The sequence below is a fragment of the Castor canadensis genome, chromosome 16 (genome assembly GCF_047511655.1).
Source record: "Castor canadensis chromosome 16, mCasCan1.hap1v2, whole genome shotgun sequence".
NCBI lineage: Eukaryota > Metazoa > Chordata > Mammalia > Rodentia > Castoridae > Castor > Castor canadensis.
In genome coordinates this window covers 73,738,404-73,750,512 of record NC_133401.1, presented here as the reverse complement: position 1 = coordinate 73,750,512, position 12,109 = coordinate 73,738,404, and the positions used below count along the sequence as shown (strand labels likewise).

The following is a 12,109-nucleotide window of genomic DNA, read 5'->3' as shown; positions in this document are numbered from 1 at the left end:
TCTTAAATTATACTAGACGTCTTTAAGGAACTATTTTCCTTTTGAGAGTCTGCAAACATAGGCACACAAATAAATGTTTATTACACACGACACTTTCACTAGCCCCTCTTATGACATGGATTTCATAGCCATTCTTCACTTGTAGTTTATTGGGAAGAACACTAAAAGGAGCGTCAAGAGTCCTACACTCTAGCCTTGATCCTGCCACTAACTGCAAAACACTTTTGAGGCCAATAATTTCATTTATGGAAATCTAAAATCTATCTCAAGGGAAAAAAACTGGACACATGCAAAAACATGTACACACTGGGATGTCATCCTCCAGTGTACTTATGACAGCAAAAATAGGACAATGGGACCTTGGCTGAATATATTCGTATATCCATCAAAGTCACACTATGAATTCATTTGAAATTGATGGGATGTAGTAGTCTCCACTTATACAAGGTTTTGCTTTCTATGGTTTCCATTACCCATGGTATGAAAATATTAAATGGAAAATTCTAGAAATACTGTCTACATTTTGAGTTGTGTACCATTCTTAAGTTGTGAGGAATCTCACAGCTGTCCAACTCTCTGAATCATCTCTCTGACCAAAGTTTCCATGCTTGATATGCTACCCACCCATTAGTTATTCAGGAGCCATCTCAGTTATCAGAGCCACCGTCAAAGTATTGTATCTGAGTAATTCTTTTTTCCCCAAGTACAAGAGCACTGGTGGTGGAAATTCACAAATGCCAGAGAGAAGCCATAAAGTATCACTTAAAATGAAAATACAATCAGATACTTGGAGAGGCCACATTCATGTAATTTTTTATTACAGCATATTATTATAATTATCCTATTTTATTATTATCATTAATTTTGATGGTACTGGGGTTTGAATTCAGGGACTCATAGCTGCTAGGCAAGTGCTCTACCACTTGAGCCACTCTGCCAGCCCTAAAACTTCTGTTTTGATGGGGAAGAAAAAACAAATAAGTATACTAAAATAAAATTGTTTGGGTTGACGACAAATGCTATGAAGGATGCATAATACATAGAGAAGGGTTTGGGCTCATCCTCCAAAAGAATGAGCAACATGATTCTATGTTTTATAGAGAGGCCAGAAAAAAATCTCACTGAGATCACATTTGATAAGAGATCTGACCTGAATGAAGTGAAAAAGTAAGGCAAACACAATGGCCCCAAGGCAGGAGAGGCTTGGTAATTCTGAGGGAAAGAAAGTCAGGGAAGCTGGAGGAAAATAAGCATGGAAGAAACAGTGGGAAATACTATCTGAGAGGCAGCAAAGGCTGGATTTTGTAGGGCCTTCAAGAGGCCATGGTGAGGATATTAAATTTTATTCTAAATGTCACAGAAAGCCTTGGAGCATTTTGAATAGAGGAATGGGAGGATTGGTCTATATTTTAAGACAGTGGTAAGCAGACTAACAAAGGATAAAAGTGGGAGTAAAGAAACCAGTTGGGAGGCTATTTCAGAATTCTAGGTGACGGAGAATGATGACATGGACAGGGATTGTAGCTGTGAGAATGGTGAAAATTAGTCACATTTGAAATTTTATTTATTTTCAAATAGAACTATTACAAAAGGCTGGTGTGGCAGTTTCAGTGGAGTATTGGGAGAAAAAGGAGGAAAAAGTGAAATGTAACTAGGTAAAGATGTCTAATACAGGGCTGATGATGTAGCTCAGTGGTAGAACCCTCGCCTAGCATGCATAAGGCACTGGGTTCAGTCCCGAGCACCATACAAAAAAATTAAGGACCTTCACAGAGTTGTCTAGTATGTTGGATGCACAGGGTCTGCAGTGTAAAGGAGAATGTATTCCAGGGCCTGCATGGTATCACCTGCATGGCATCTCCTGGATGATGGGCAAACCAAAGGATTAAATGTGCCAAAGGCTTTTGACAGATGGAGAAAAATAAGGACTGGAAATGACCACTGGTGTAGGACATATTGGTGTCAATGGTTGGGAGAAAAGCCTGATTAGAGAATACTCAGACGTAGATGAGTTATTAATGTATGCTAGTTCCAAAATAAAATTAAAAAATTATGATCTTGAAGCGAAAGTGGATGGATTTCTTCAACACCAACAAAAAAAATGTATGGAGAAAACTAAAATTGGGAAGGAGCCTATAGGTTAAATGACATATCAGCTAGTCAAAAGGGTGGGTCTTCTTTGGAACCTGAGACAACCAGAATCCAGAAGTTGGTATAATTGTTGGTGATATGAAAGAAGTATTAATTTATTTTTAAATGAGACAATGATTCTATGGGCATATGAAAACAAAAGAAAAATGAAATGAAATGACATCTATGGGTAGATAATTGTTGAAGTTGGGTGATGAGTTTGGTGTACTTCTGCTTTAATCTTTTAGATTTCTCCATAATAAATTTAAAAAAATCAAAGAATCTTATTTTTAAAGAGGTGAAACGGAGAACCTTCGTCAGAGTAACAAACTTACCTTTTATGTGCAACATGTTTTTTTTTAAAAACTCCCACGAATTTGGAAATTTGTGCCACTTCTTGTGAAGATAACCTTCAAAAGAAACATTTACATCTCCCCAGCACCTCCCCCCCACAGATGAAAGGCACATTTACACCCGATTTTTTTTCACTTGGTAAAAAATCTGTGTATTACAATAAACATCTTTGAATTCCTACATGACAATAAAAGTGAATGGAGATTCAGAATATATTATTGATTCCTAATCATGGTCACAAATATTTCCAGATTTAAAAAAATCTAAATTGCATATAGAGTCCAATCTCATTTTTAAAACATTATTATTGATAGTGGGTTTCCTGTCGATATAATTTTTAAAAATTGCCTGCTTATCTGTACTTTCTAATTTTTTACATAGGGCAATTGGCAATGTTTTACATACGGCCTTGCTTAATTTTAAGGACTAAATTTAAAGGGGGAGGGGAGAGAACTACCAGATATTACTTTTCTTCACAGAAAGCACAAAAAAACACCCTGTAGACCTGGCATGCTTCTTCCCGGCCAAATGCACACCTATTGCTTGGGATGCTGACAGGGTGGCGAAAGGAGGAAATGCGCAGGCGCAGTTTGTCTAAGGCGGGACTAGAGCCTCGGTTAATGGACAGCCTTTGCAGCCAATCAACGGATAGCGCCATGGGCTTCTTCCTGAGGAGACCGGAAGTTGGATTTCGGCTGCAGAGGCTAAAGTCGCTTTGGAGTAAACGGATAGTTGTGGTGAGTAGGCGTCGACTGCGAGGGTTCTCAGCCTGTGTGCATTTCTTTTTCCTGAGCCCGCGGCTTCCTCTGCTGGGGGCCGGGAGGCCTGGCAAGGCTCGGCCTCTGCTGTGCTCCGCCTGCCTCTCCTGTCCCTCGGCTCTCCGTCGCCCTGGCTGGACGAGGTCGGGGCTCCCTCCCTCCTTGGGGACCTCGAGCCAGACTGGAGGTTAGAAACCACAAGTCCCTTCCCCACGCCGCAGATGTCCTGAGCTGTGAGGCCTTGGCTAGTCATTTGCCCTCTCTGGCCGTTTGTAAAATGAGATTAAACCTTCGCTGCCCCGCCTCCTGGGCGTACTGGTGAAATCCCCGGGACTAATGGGGGGCGGGGCGTGGGGGGCAGGCGGAGATGGAGTCCAGACCTGATGGTCACCCTTATTTGGGAAAGTTTTTAGAACGACATCCCGAGGGATCCCATTCTTAGTTTCCAAAATTAATCAAATCTTGAGGGGGGATCCCAGGATTCCTATCTTTTGGTGACACCCCCACTTCCAGTGAAGCAAGTGCTGGAAGTTGAGTCTGAGGACCGGCTGCCATGCGCCGTGCTGGCTCTGCTTAGGTCGACCTCCGTGGGTCTTAAAAGGTGATGGGGGAACCTGCTCTGTCCCATGTCGTCAAGTCCGTGGGATCCAAATTTCTAAAAAGGAGTTGAGAATAGGACTTAACTCTCAGAGGTGTTAGGAAGGTGGTGTAAGAGGTGTAACTCGGTGCTGCCCGTCCGGTGCTTGGCCTTGGGAGAGTGGCACCTTCACTGACAGGCATGGCGAAGGGAAGTGTGAACCTCGGCTGTCTAAGGTTTTTATTTCGAAGTACCAGTTAGTGTTAATGGCGTGCTGTGGTTATAAAGCCTAACCCCTATCTCCCACAGATCCTTACTTTGATTTGATTCGAGGAAGGTCACTAGTCAAACTATGCCTAACCAAGTTGTCCTAACCAAGGCCTCAAATTATTCCTGTGGGTTTCTTTTTTCTTCTTTGCATGTTTATTTGTGGATCAGTTTGTCTATTTATGTATGGGGAGGCAATTCCTACAGGAAAAGAGGGTTCTTTAGTTTTCTACTGCTGTGTAGGAAAACACCACAAATTGAGCAGTTTAACAAAAGTATCCAGTTATTTCCATGAGTTAGTAACCTGGTTATGGATTAGCTGGATTCTCTGATCATTTCACTAGGTTGAAATCAGAATTTTGATCAAGACTGAGGTCTCTGATGAGGTCCTGGGCTCGATTCTAAGATCATGTGGTTGTACACAGAATTCATTGTGTCTTGCAGTTGTTGAACTCGGGGTTGCTGTCTTTAAGACCAGAGGACTATGTCTGCCTCTGTCTGGTGTCTTTTTTTTTTTTTTCTCCAATTACTGTAAATTGTACAGAGGGCTTTTATTGTGACATTTCCATACATGCATGTAATGTACTTCAACCAAATTCACCGCCTCTGTTACTTTCTTAACCCCCTCCCTTCTCTTTCCATTTAACAGATTTTAGTGAGTTTCCCTATTATATATATTATATACTTCATCCATATTCACCCCCTTCACCCTGTAGGAAAACAGTCTTGTTATAGGAATACACAGTAAACTATTGGGAGTAAACATGAGAAATCAATAAAGCAAATGAAAGAACATGTTAACATTTGGAAGTGTTCTTAGTATATTCATGCAACTTTTCTGTAAATATGAATTTTTGTTAAAGTTTGAAAAAGTTGTGACTATTTTGCAACTTAAACAAGAAAGGTCGAAACAACTGAAATACATTACTGTCTGTGAACAAGTGGAGAGGCAGTAATGTAAACTGAGGAGTGGCCAGTGAAATAGGAGGAAAACATGGGTATTGGAGTCACAGAAATGGAGAGAAGAGGGGAGTATATTGAGAAGGAAGAAAAATCTACTAAGAGATGAAGATAGAAAAATATCCTTTAGATTTGGTTGTGTGGTGGTCATTCTCAAAGACTTTGATGAGCACTTTTACTAGAGTGGGAGTGGATTGAAGCCAGACTGGAGAATGAAAAACTGAATACAGAGGCTGGTAAAGTGATGAATGATGAGTTGGTATGGTCACAGTAACTCAAGATTGTCCATGCCTACTGCCCCCTTGAATCTCAGCTTCATCCTGTGTACCACTGAGGGGTGGTAGAAATTCAGAGCTGCTGCAGAGCTCACTCAGATTTCACTCAGTGCTTCACAGATTCCAAGCACAATGTTGCCCTGCTTGATGTTGGCGGGCGCTGTATCTTGAAAGTGATAAGGTTATTTTTGAAAGAGCACTTGGAATCTTCTCACTGGATGATATGCCTACACTTAAAGTTGAGTAAATAGAGGTTATTATTGTGGCCAGAGAAGTTACTGGGCTTGAATTTGGGTTTGGAATTTCTGTAGAAAAGTTACCATGTCCGTATAAAACTTTATATTACACTAAGGTATGGAATTGGGTCATCATTTCCTCCAGAAGAGTCTGAAATTTACCAATGTTGGTTTTTGTCACAATGTTTATTAGAATTATAAGTGTTTGCTTCTGGAGAACTATAATAGCAAATGTCTGATATAAAATTAGGAGACAGCATATGTAGTTTGGCTATGAAAAAAGAGAAGAGGATTGGAGATGTGGCTCAAGTGAAAGAGTACCTGCTTTGCAAGTTTGAAGCCCTGAGTTCAAATCCCAGTCTCACCAAACAAACAAACAAACGAAGAGTAGAGAAATGGGACATAACTGGGGAGGAGTACAGGATCCATATTTTCCTTAGAGATAAAAAGATGAAATCACATACTCTTTAATGCCGATAAAGATATTAGGGAGATAGGAGAAATATATGGGCAGCTAAATATGTTTAACTAGAAAAAGAATGGTAGCCTTTCTCTGCTGTAAATGTTAATTTTAGAAACTAAGGAGATCATCTTGTCCTGGCCCCCAAACTGTCAGAAGGAATAGGAAAATATTCTCTCTGTAGTCACTAACTGGGATGAGTTTGTTTTGTAGCTCTACTCTGAGTCTTTGGTCTGTTTCTGTAGGTTCTTGATCTTCCACAATGGGTGAACCACAACAAGTGAGTGCACTTCCACCACCTCCAATGCAGTACATCAAGGAATATACAGATGAAAATATTCAGGAAGGCTTAGCTCCCAAGCCTCCCCCTCCAATTAAAGACAGTTATATGATGTTTGGCAACCAGTTCCAATGTGATGATCTTATCATCCGCCCTTTGGAAAGTCAGGGCATTGAGCGGCTTCATCCCATGCAGTTTGATCACAAGAAAGAACTGAGAAAACTCAATATGTCTATCCTTATTAATTTCTTGGACCTTTTAGATATCCTGATAAGGAGCCCTGGAAGTATAAAACGAGAAGAGAAGCTAGAGGATCTTAAGCTGCTTTTTGTACATGTGCATCATCTTATAAATGAATACCGACCTCACCAAGCAAGAGAGACCTTGAGAGTCATGATGGAGGTCCAGAAACGTCAACGACTTGAAACAGCTGAGAGGTTTCAGAAGCACCTGGAGCGAGTCATTGAGATGATTCAGAATTGCTTGGCTTCTTTGCCTGATGATCTGCCTCATTCAGAAGCTGGGATGAGAGTGAAAACTGAACCAATGGATGCTGATGATAGCAACAATTGTACTGGGCAAAGTGAGCAACAAAGAGAGACTTCGGGTCCCAGGAGGGACCAGATAATAGAGAAAGATGCTGCTTTATGTGTCCTAATTGATGAAATGAATGAAAGACCATGAGGAACGTTGTATGGTTTCTTTTTTTTTTTAAACTATTGATAAATAATACCATACATTAGCTTATTTTCTTTTGGATAGTCTTAAATGGTTTGGCTAATAATATAATGTAATTTTTGTCCTTGACTCCAGCTTTTCAATTTGGAGATGTCATAGACCGTAATTTCACTGTAAAATAAACAGGCAAATTGAACATACCTACACTAAGCGTAAATGCCTTAAATAGCAAAGTGTTTGCTATTGTGTGGGATATTCCTAGTTTTGGAGTTGAAATTAAACTTTGAAGCAGTAATAGCTGTCATCTTTGAGAAAAGTAAATTTGTCATTTGCTTTAAGAATGATAGCTAAAGGATATCAACATGTATAAATGTGAAATTAGGAAATCTTCAGACTTATTAAAAACCTTATTTTTTCTCATGATTGTTCTTGTACACTCACTGTCTCAGCATCTATCTCCCTGTCCTGGAGATAGAGATTCCTGTCTTGAATTCCTTAAGTTTTTTTTTTTTTTTTCTCAAGTCACTCAGGTAATAAGTCCTTTTAGCCACTTTAGTTCCAGCATTCGTTTTAGTAATTAAGTCTGTGTATGTAACTACACATTTTCTTTAAGTCTGAGCTTAGGCTTGCTTAAGGCTGGAAACCTGCAAGGGAACAGAATTTGGTGGCAGAGACTACTAGATATCTATAACAAAGATCTTTTGCTTCCTCGTGAGATATGTTGCTGGCCAGCAGGGACCCCAGTTCCCTGTTGGGGATGATGCATCCGTGTGAGGCCATATGACTAAATTCTGGACAGTGGATTGTGAGTATAGGAATCCAAATCTGCCCTATTAAAATTTCCTGCATAATCTCATTTTATTCTCCTAGCTGTTGGTTAGAGAGCACACCCAGGATAGCTTGGAAGCCACTTGAAGATGGTAAAGGTTTGTTTTTCGTCCTTGAATGACTGTGAGGACTAGGTCTTCCAATTCCACTTCTTTCCCAGCTACTTTGACTTTATTTGAGCAAGAAATAAACTTGTTTTGAATACTGAGATTTTTATTTCTGCACTTTCTTGTTTCCTATCCAACCCCTCTTCCATCAAGATCTCAAAGAGGTAGCTTTGTATCTGAGGACCCTGCCTGCCATTCTCTTAATGTATGCCAGTGGTTGTCAAAATGTGGTCCTGGATCCACGCCATTAACATGTCTTGGGGACTTGCTAGAAATGAAAAACTTCTGGTTCTACTCCAGACCTTCTGAACCAGAAACTCTAGAGGTAGCATCCAGAAAGTTGTGTTTTAACAAGCCTTCCATGTGATTCTGATGTAAGCTCAGGATTAAGAACCTCTGATAGAGGTAATGGCTTTTCTCAGATCTCTACCTTTGATCCTTCTCTCAGGCCCTGGTTTCTAGCAAAGGGTCTGCTCTAAGGTCTTATTGGCTGTGGAGCTTGCAAAGTTCAGTTTCAAATGGCTACAAGCCAGTTCTATGAGAAATGTACATCCTTGGGCTTCACAAATCTTGGAGGTGCAGACTTTTCCCAAGTAGACACCCCTTTTATCAGACAGGCAACTAGCTGACCAGTCTCAACCTTTCTTCTGGTATGTGTTTGGTACAGACCGTTGGGCTCTAAAGATCACAGAGGGCACAGTGTAGGGTCCCTTAAGCTATCCCCTCTCCCTTCCCACCCCACCACACCATGAGCAACTGCTTTTAAGCAGCAATTGAGCAACTCTCCAAAGAAAATTTTGTATTTCCTTCTTATAACCTCGGGGAAGGGGTTGGAGTGAGGTACAAAGCCAGTTTGGGCTACTTCTAAAATCTTTACATGTAAGAAATGGAGTCATGTAGCATCAAGTCACAGCGGTTAGCTATATTAAGAGGACTGGAGTTAGGTTGCCATGGGAAATGTTATCTTTTATTTAGATGTCTGGAGGATCTGATCTTGTAGTGAGTGGGAACTGACTTTTTTTTGGTGATACTGGGCTTCACTTGCTAGGCAGATGCTCTACTGCTTGAGCCCTTTTTCTGGGTATTTTGTAGATAGCGTCTTACTGTTTTTGTGTATTTGTTTTGTTTTGGGTTTTTTTTGCCCAGGTCAGCCTGGACCATCATCCTCATATTTTACACTTCCCACCTTTGCTGGAGTGACAGATGGGTGCCACCACTCCCAACTTTTTTTCCATTGAGATGGGGTCTCACACTTTTTTTTGCTCAGGCTGGCCTGGAATCAGGATCCTCCTGATCTCAGCTTCCCACGTAGCAACAGGTGTGCACCACATCTCTGACATGAACTCACTATTCCGGTAGAATGACGAAGCATTGGTGGTCTGGCAGCTGTCAAAAGCTTTTAAAAGCTTCCATATCTTTTGTATGAAAGTGACACAATGAAATCCACTATTTTGTATAATTAATATACACTAATAAAAAAGAAAAAGACCTTTCAATCTTGTAAGGATTAAAATGCATCTGCCAGAACCTACTTATAATGAATATTCCTGAAAACTCAGCCAAGTAAAATGACTGGAAGGGAGAATTACCTGAGTCATTCTTGAAATGGCCAATGTGCAAATTTTAGCACTTTTGGTTTCATTTTCTGGACTGGGACTCTGACATTGGTTCTAAGAAATCTGCAAGTGATTCTATTAGTATTAGTATTGCACTAATCAATGCTGGATTATTGGTGACAAAAACCCTACTTGAACTACTTTGAAGGTGAGAGATGAATTTGTTGAAAAGGATATGGTGTATTACCTGATTGAAGGATAACTTGAGTATCCAACCTATGAGGACAGAAAGGGTGTGGATGGAGTTAGTCCATCCCGAGGCCCTCCTTGTTAGCTTCACTCTCTTCACAGCCCAACTTTAATGGTGTAGGTGGAGAAAATGACTGCAGCCAGTTAAGTATAGAATGCTCAATTTGCAGTGGGGCTGTGTACTGAAAAACCCACTGTAAATTGAAAATACAGTAAGTCAAAAATGTATTTAATTCACCTAATCTACTCAACAGCATAGCCTGGCTTATTTTAAACTCACAGAATATTGACATTTGCCTACAGCTGGACATTGAAAGAGGGAATCATATCGTGTCTTGCTAGTCTGGAAAAGATAAAGATTCAAAGTACAGTTTCAACTGAATGTTTATTGCTTTCACTCCATCAAGTTGACTCGTAAGTTGAACCACTTTTTTTAAAAAGGTTGATCCCTTTTAAGTCATGAACTGTGTTTATCACTGCCTGTGGATTGCCTCTCAAATACAAGCTAAAAGAAAAAAAATAAGCAGAAGGGAGGCTAATTAACCAGCTCTACATGAGGAATTAGGGGATGCATACCTGATTTCAACTGGGCCACTCATTTGGGACCTGGATACTGTAAGAATCTGATAATCCCTATTAACTGTCCATGTTTGGGAGAAGTAGTCCATCCCTCAGAAGAGGGAAGACACCGAGCTGACAATCCTGTAGACATCCACTGCAAAATAAGCACATGTAAATAGCAAAAACATTGTATGAACATCTGTATGAGAGTAGTTTACCCCTGATGATCCATTTACCCACTGTATTCATTTGATGAATACTTCTTGTGGTCCCTATGCCTGACACTAGATAAGTGTTGGGTGAGTGGGGAGGGGAAGGAAAATGAGAAGTAATAAGACTGAGTTAACTTTTGAAGTGATGAGTTTGTGTCTCAATCACTCAGCCATCATGACACCCCCAGAAGAATCTTGTTATGTTCCTGTGGCCTACTCAAACACCTTGTCTACATCATCTTTTTCCAAGGTATGTTTAAAAGTTCACATTTGTTAATGTCTACTTGTGCGGTAATTCAGAGAGAAGGCCTGTGCTTGGCCCTGAAGTCACTCAACATCAAGTGCAAATGTCTTAAGGAGGAAATAAGAAGTGGGCATAATTTGGATGAGAAAGGCTATTATTATGGCTGCAATCTTGTGAGGGAGGAGGTAGAACTGGAGATGCAGATGAAGCAGATAGAAGGAGGTGCATGAAATTTAGAAAACCAAGAGAAAGTTCAGTTCTTTTCCTAAATTGGAAAATCAATCACGTTATATACCTAAGGTCGTTAGTCACTTCATCCTCAAATCACCTTAATGAAATTGCTATTTTACACTCGTATTATAGGTGAGGAAGTGGAGGCTCAGGAGTTGCAATTGATTTTAACTCTAAAGACCACATGTGTGCTTTACATGGTACTGGACTGAAGGAGGAACAGATTTGTAGTTGGAAAGCATGAAGTCCCTTTCAACATATTAAGCCGCTGTGTGTTGACTTAGATTTCTGTGAGTATCTTAAGGAGATGTTGTACTTACAGCTCTAATCTTCCTAAAACCCTTTTTAGTAGTGTCCTTATGAGAAATGAAAACTGAGGATTAAAGTTTGTGGTTTGCTTGGGTTGAATCTAGATCAGGGATGGTCTCCTCTTGTCCTCTCCGTCTCTGGCCGGGAACTCTTCATAGTAAATATTTTAAATATTGAGGACTATACAGTCTCTGTTGCAACTACTTGGTTATTATGGCTTGAAAACAGCCATAGACAATAGGTAAACAAGTGGCACTATGTTCCATCCAATATGACTGAATATATGGATGGACACTGAAATTTAAATTTCAATAATTTTTACATTTTAAAAAATACTCTTGTTTTCTTTCACCATTTAAACATATAAAATCATTCTCACCTTTGGGAGTTAGACATCAATAATAGACTGGATTTGGCTGGTAGGCCATGATCTACATGGCTGGATTCTAAACCCTGGAGTGTGACTGAAAAGATGCTAATATATACCACAGAAATAAAAATGATAGAATTCTTCATAGGATTGGTCTAAGGATTGAATGACATAATGGCTAAAAAGTGCTAACAAGTACTTAAAGACATATCTAAGGTCAACTAATGTCCTTCCTACTCTCTTTTTGAAAGTTTTTGTTTTTGTTTTTGTTTTTTTGGGGGGGAGGATGTGTGGCTCAAGTGGTAGAGCACTTGCCTTTTAAGCACAAGGTCTTGAGTTCAAACACCAGTACCTACAAAAAAGAAAAAAACACATTTCTTAAAAATTTATTTTTAATTGAAAATCAAATATTTATGGGGTACAATGTGAAGTTTTGGTACAAGTATACTGTACCAAGTGTTTTGTCT

At 39.9% G+C, this 12,109-nt stretch overlaps 1 protein-coding gene across 1 annotated transcript; it reads left to right on the top strand.

The window, feature by feature from the left end:
* The first annotated feature begins 3,110 nt into the window (after nucleotides 1-3,110).
* Nucleotides 3,111-7,398, top strand: Med7 (mediator complex subunit 7). Its single transcript, XM_020184843.2, has 2 exons — nucleotides 3,111-3,221; nucleotides 6,263-7,398. The coding sequence occupies exon 2, from the start codon at nucleotides 6,280-6,282 to the stop codon at nucleotides 6,979-6,981; it is 702 nt and encodes a 233-aa protein (XP_020040432.1). The 5' UTR covers nucleotides 3,111-3,221; nucleotides 6,263-6,279; the 3' UTR covers nucleotides 6,982-7,398.
* Nucleotides 7,399-12,109: the final 4,711 nt, after the last annotated feature.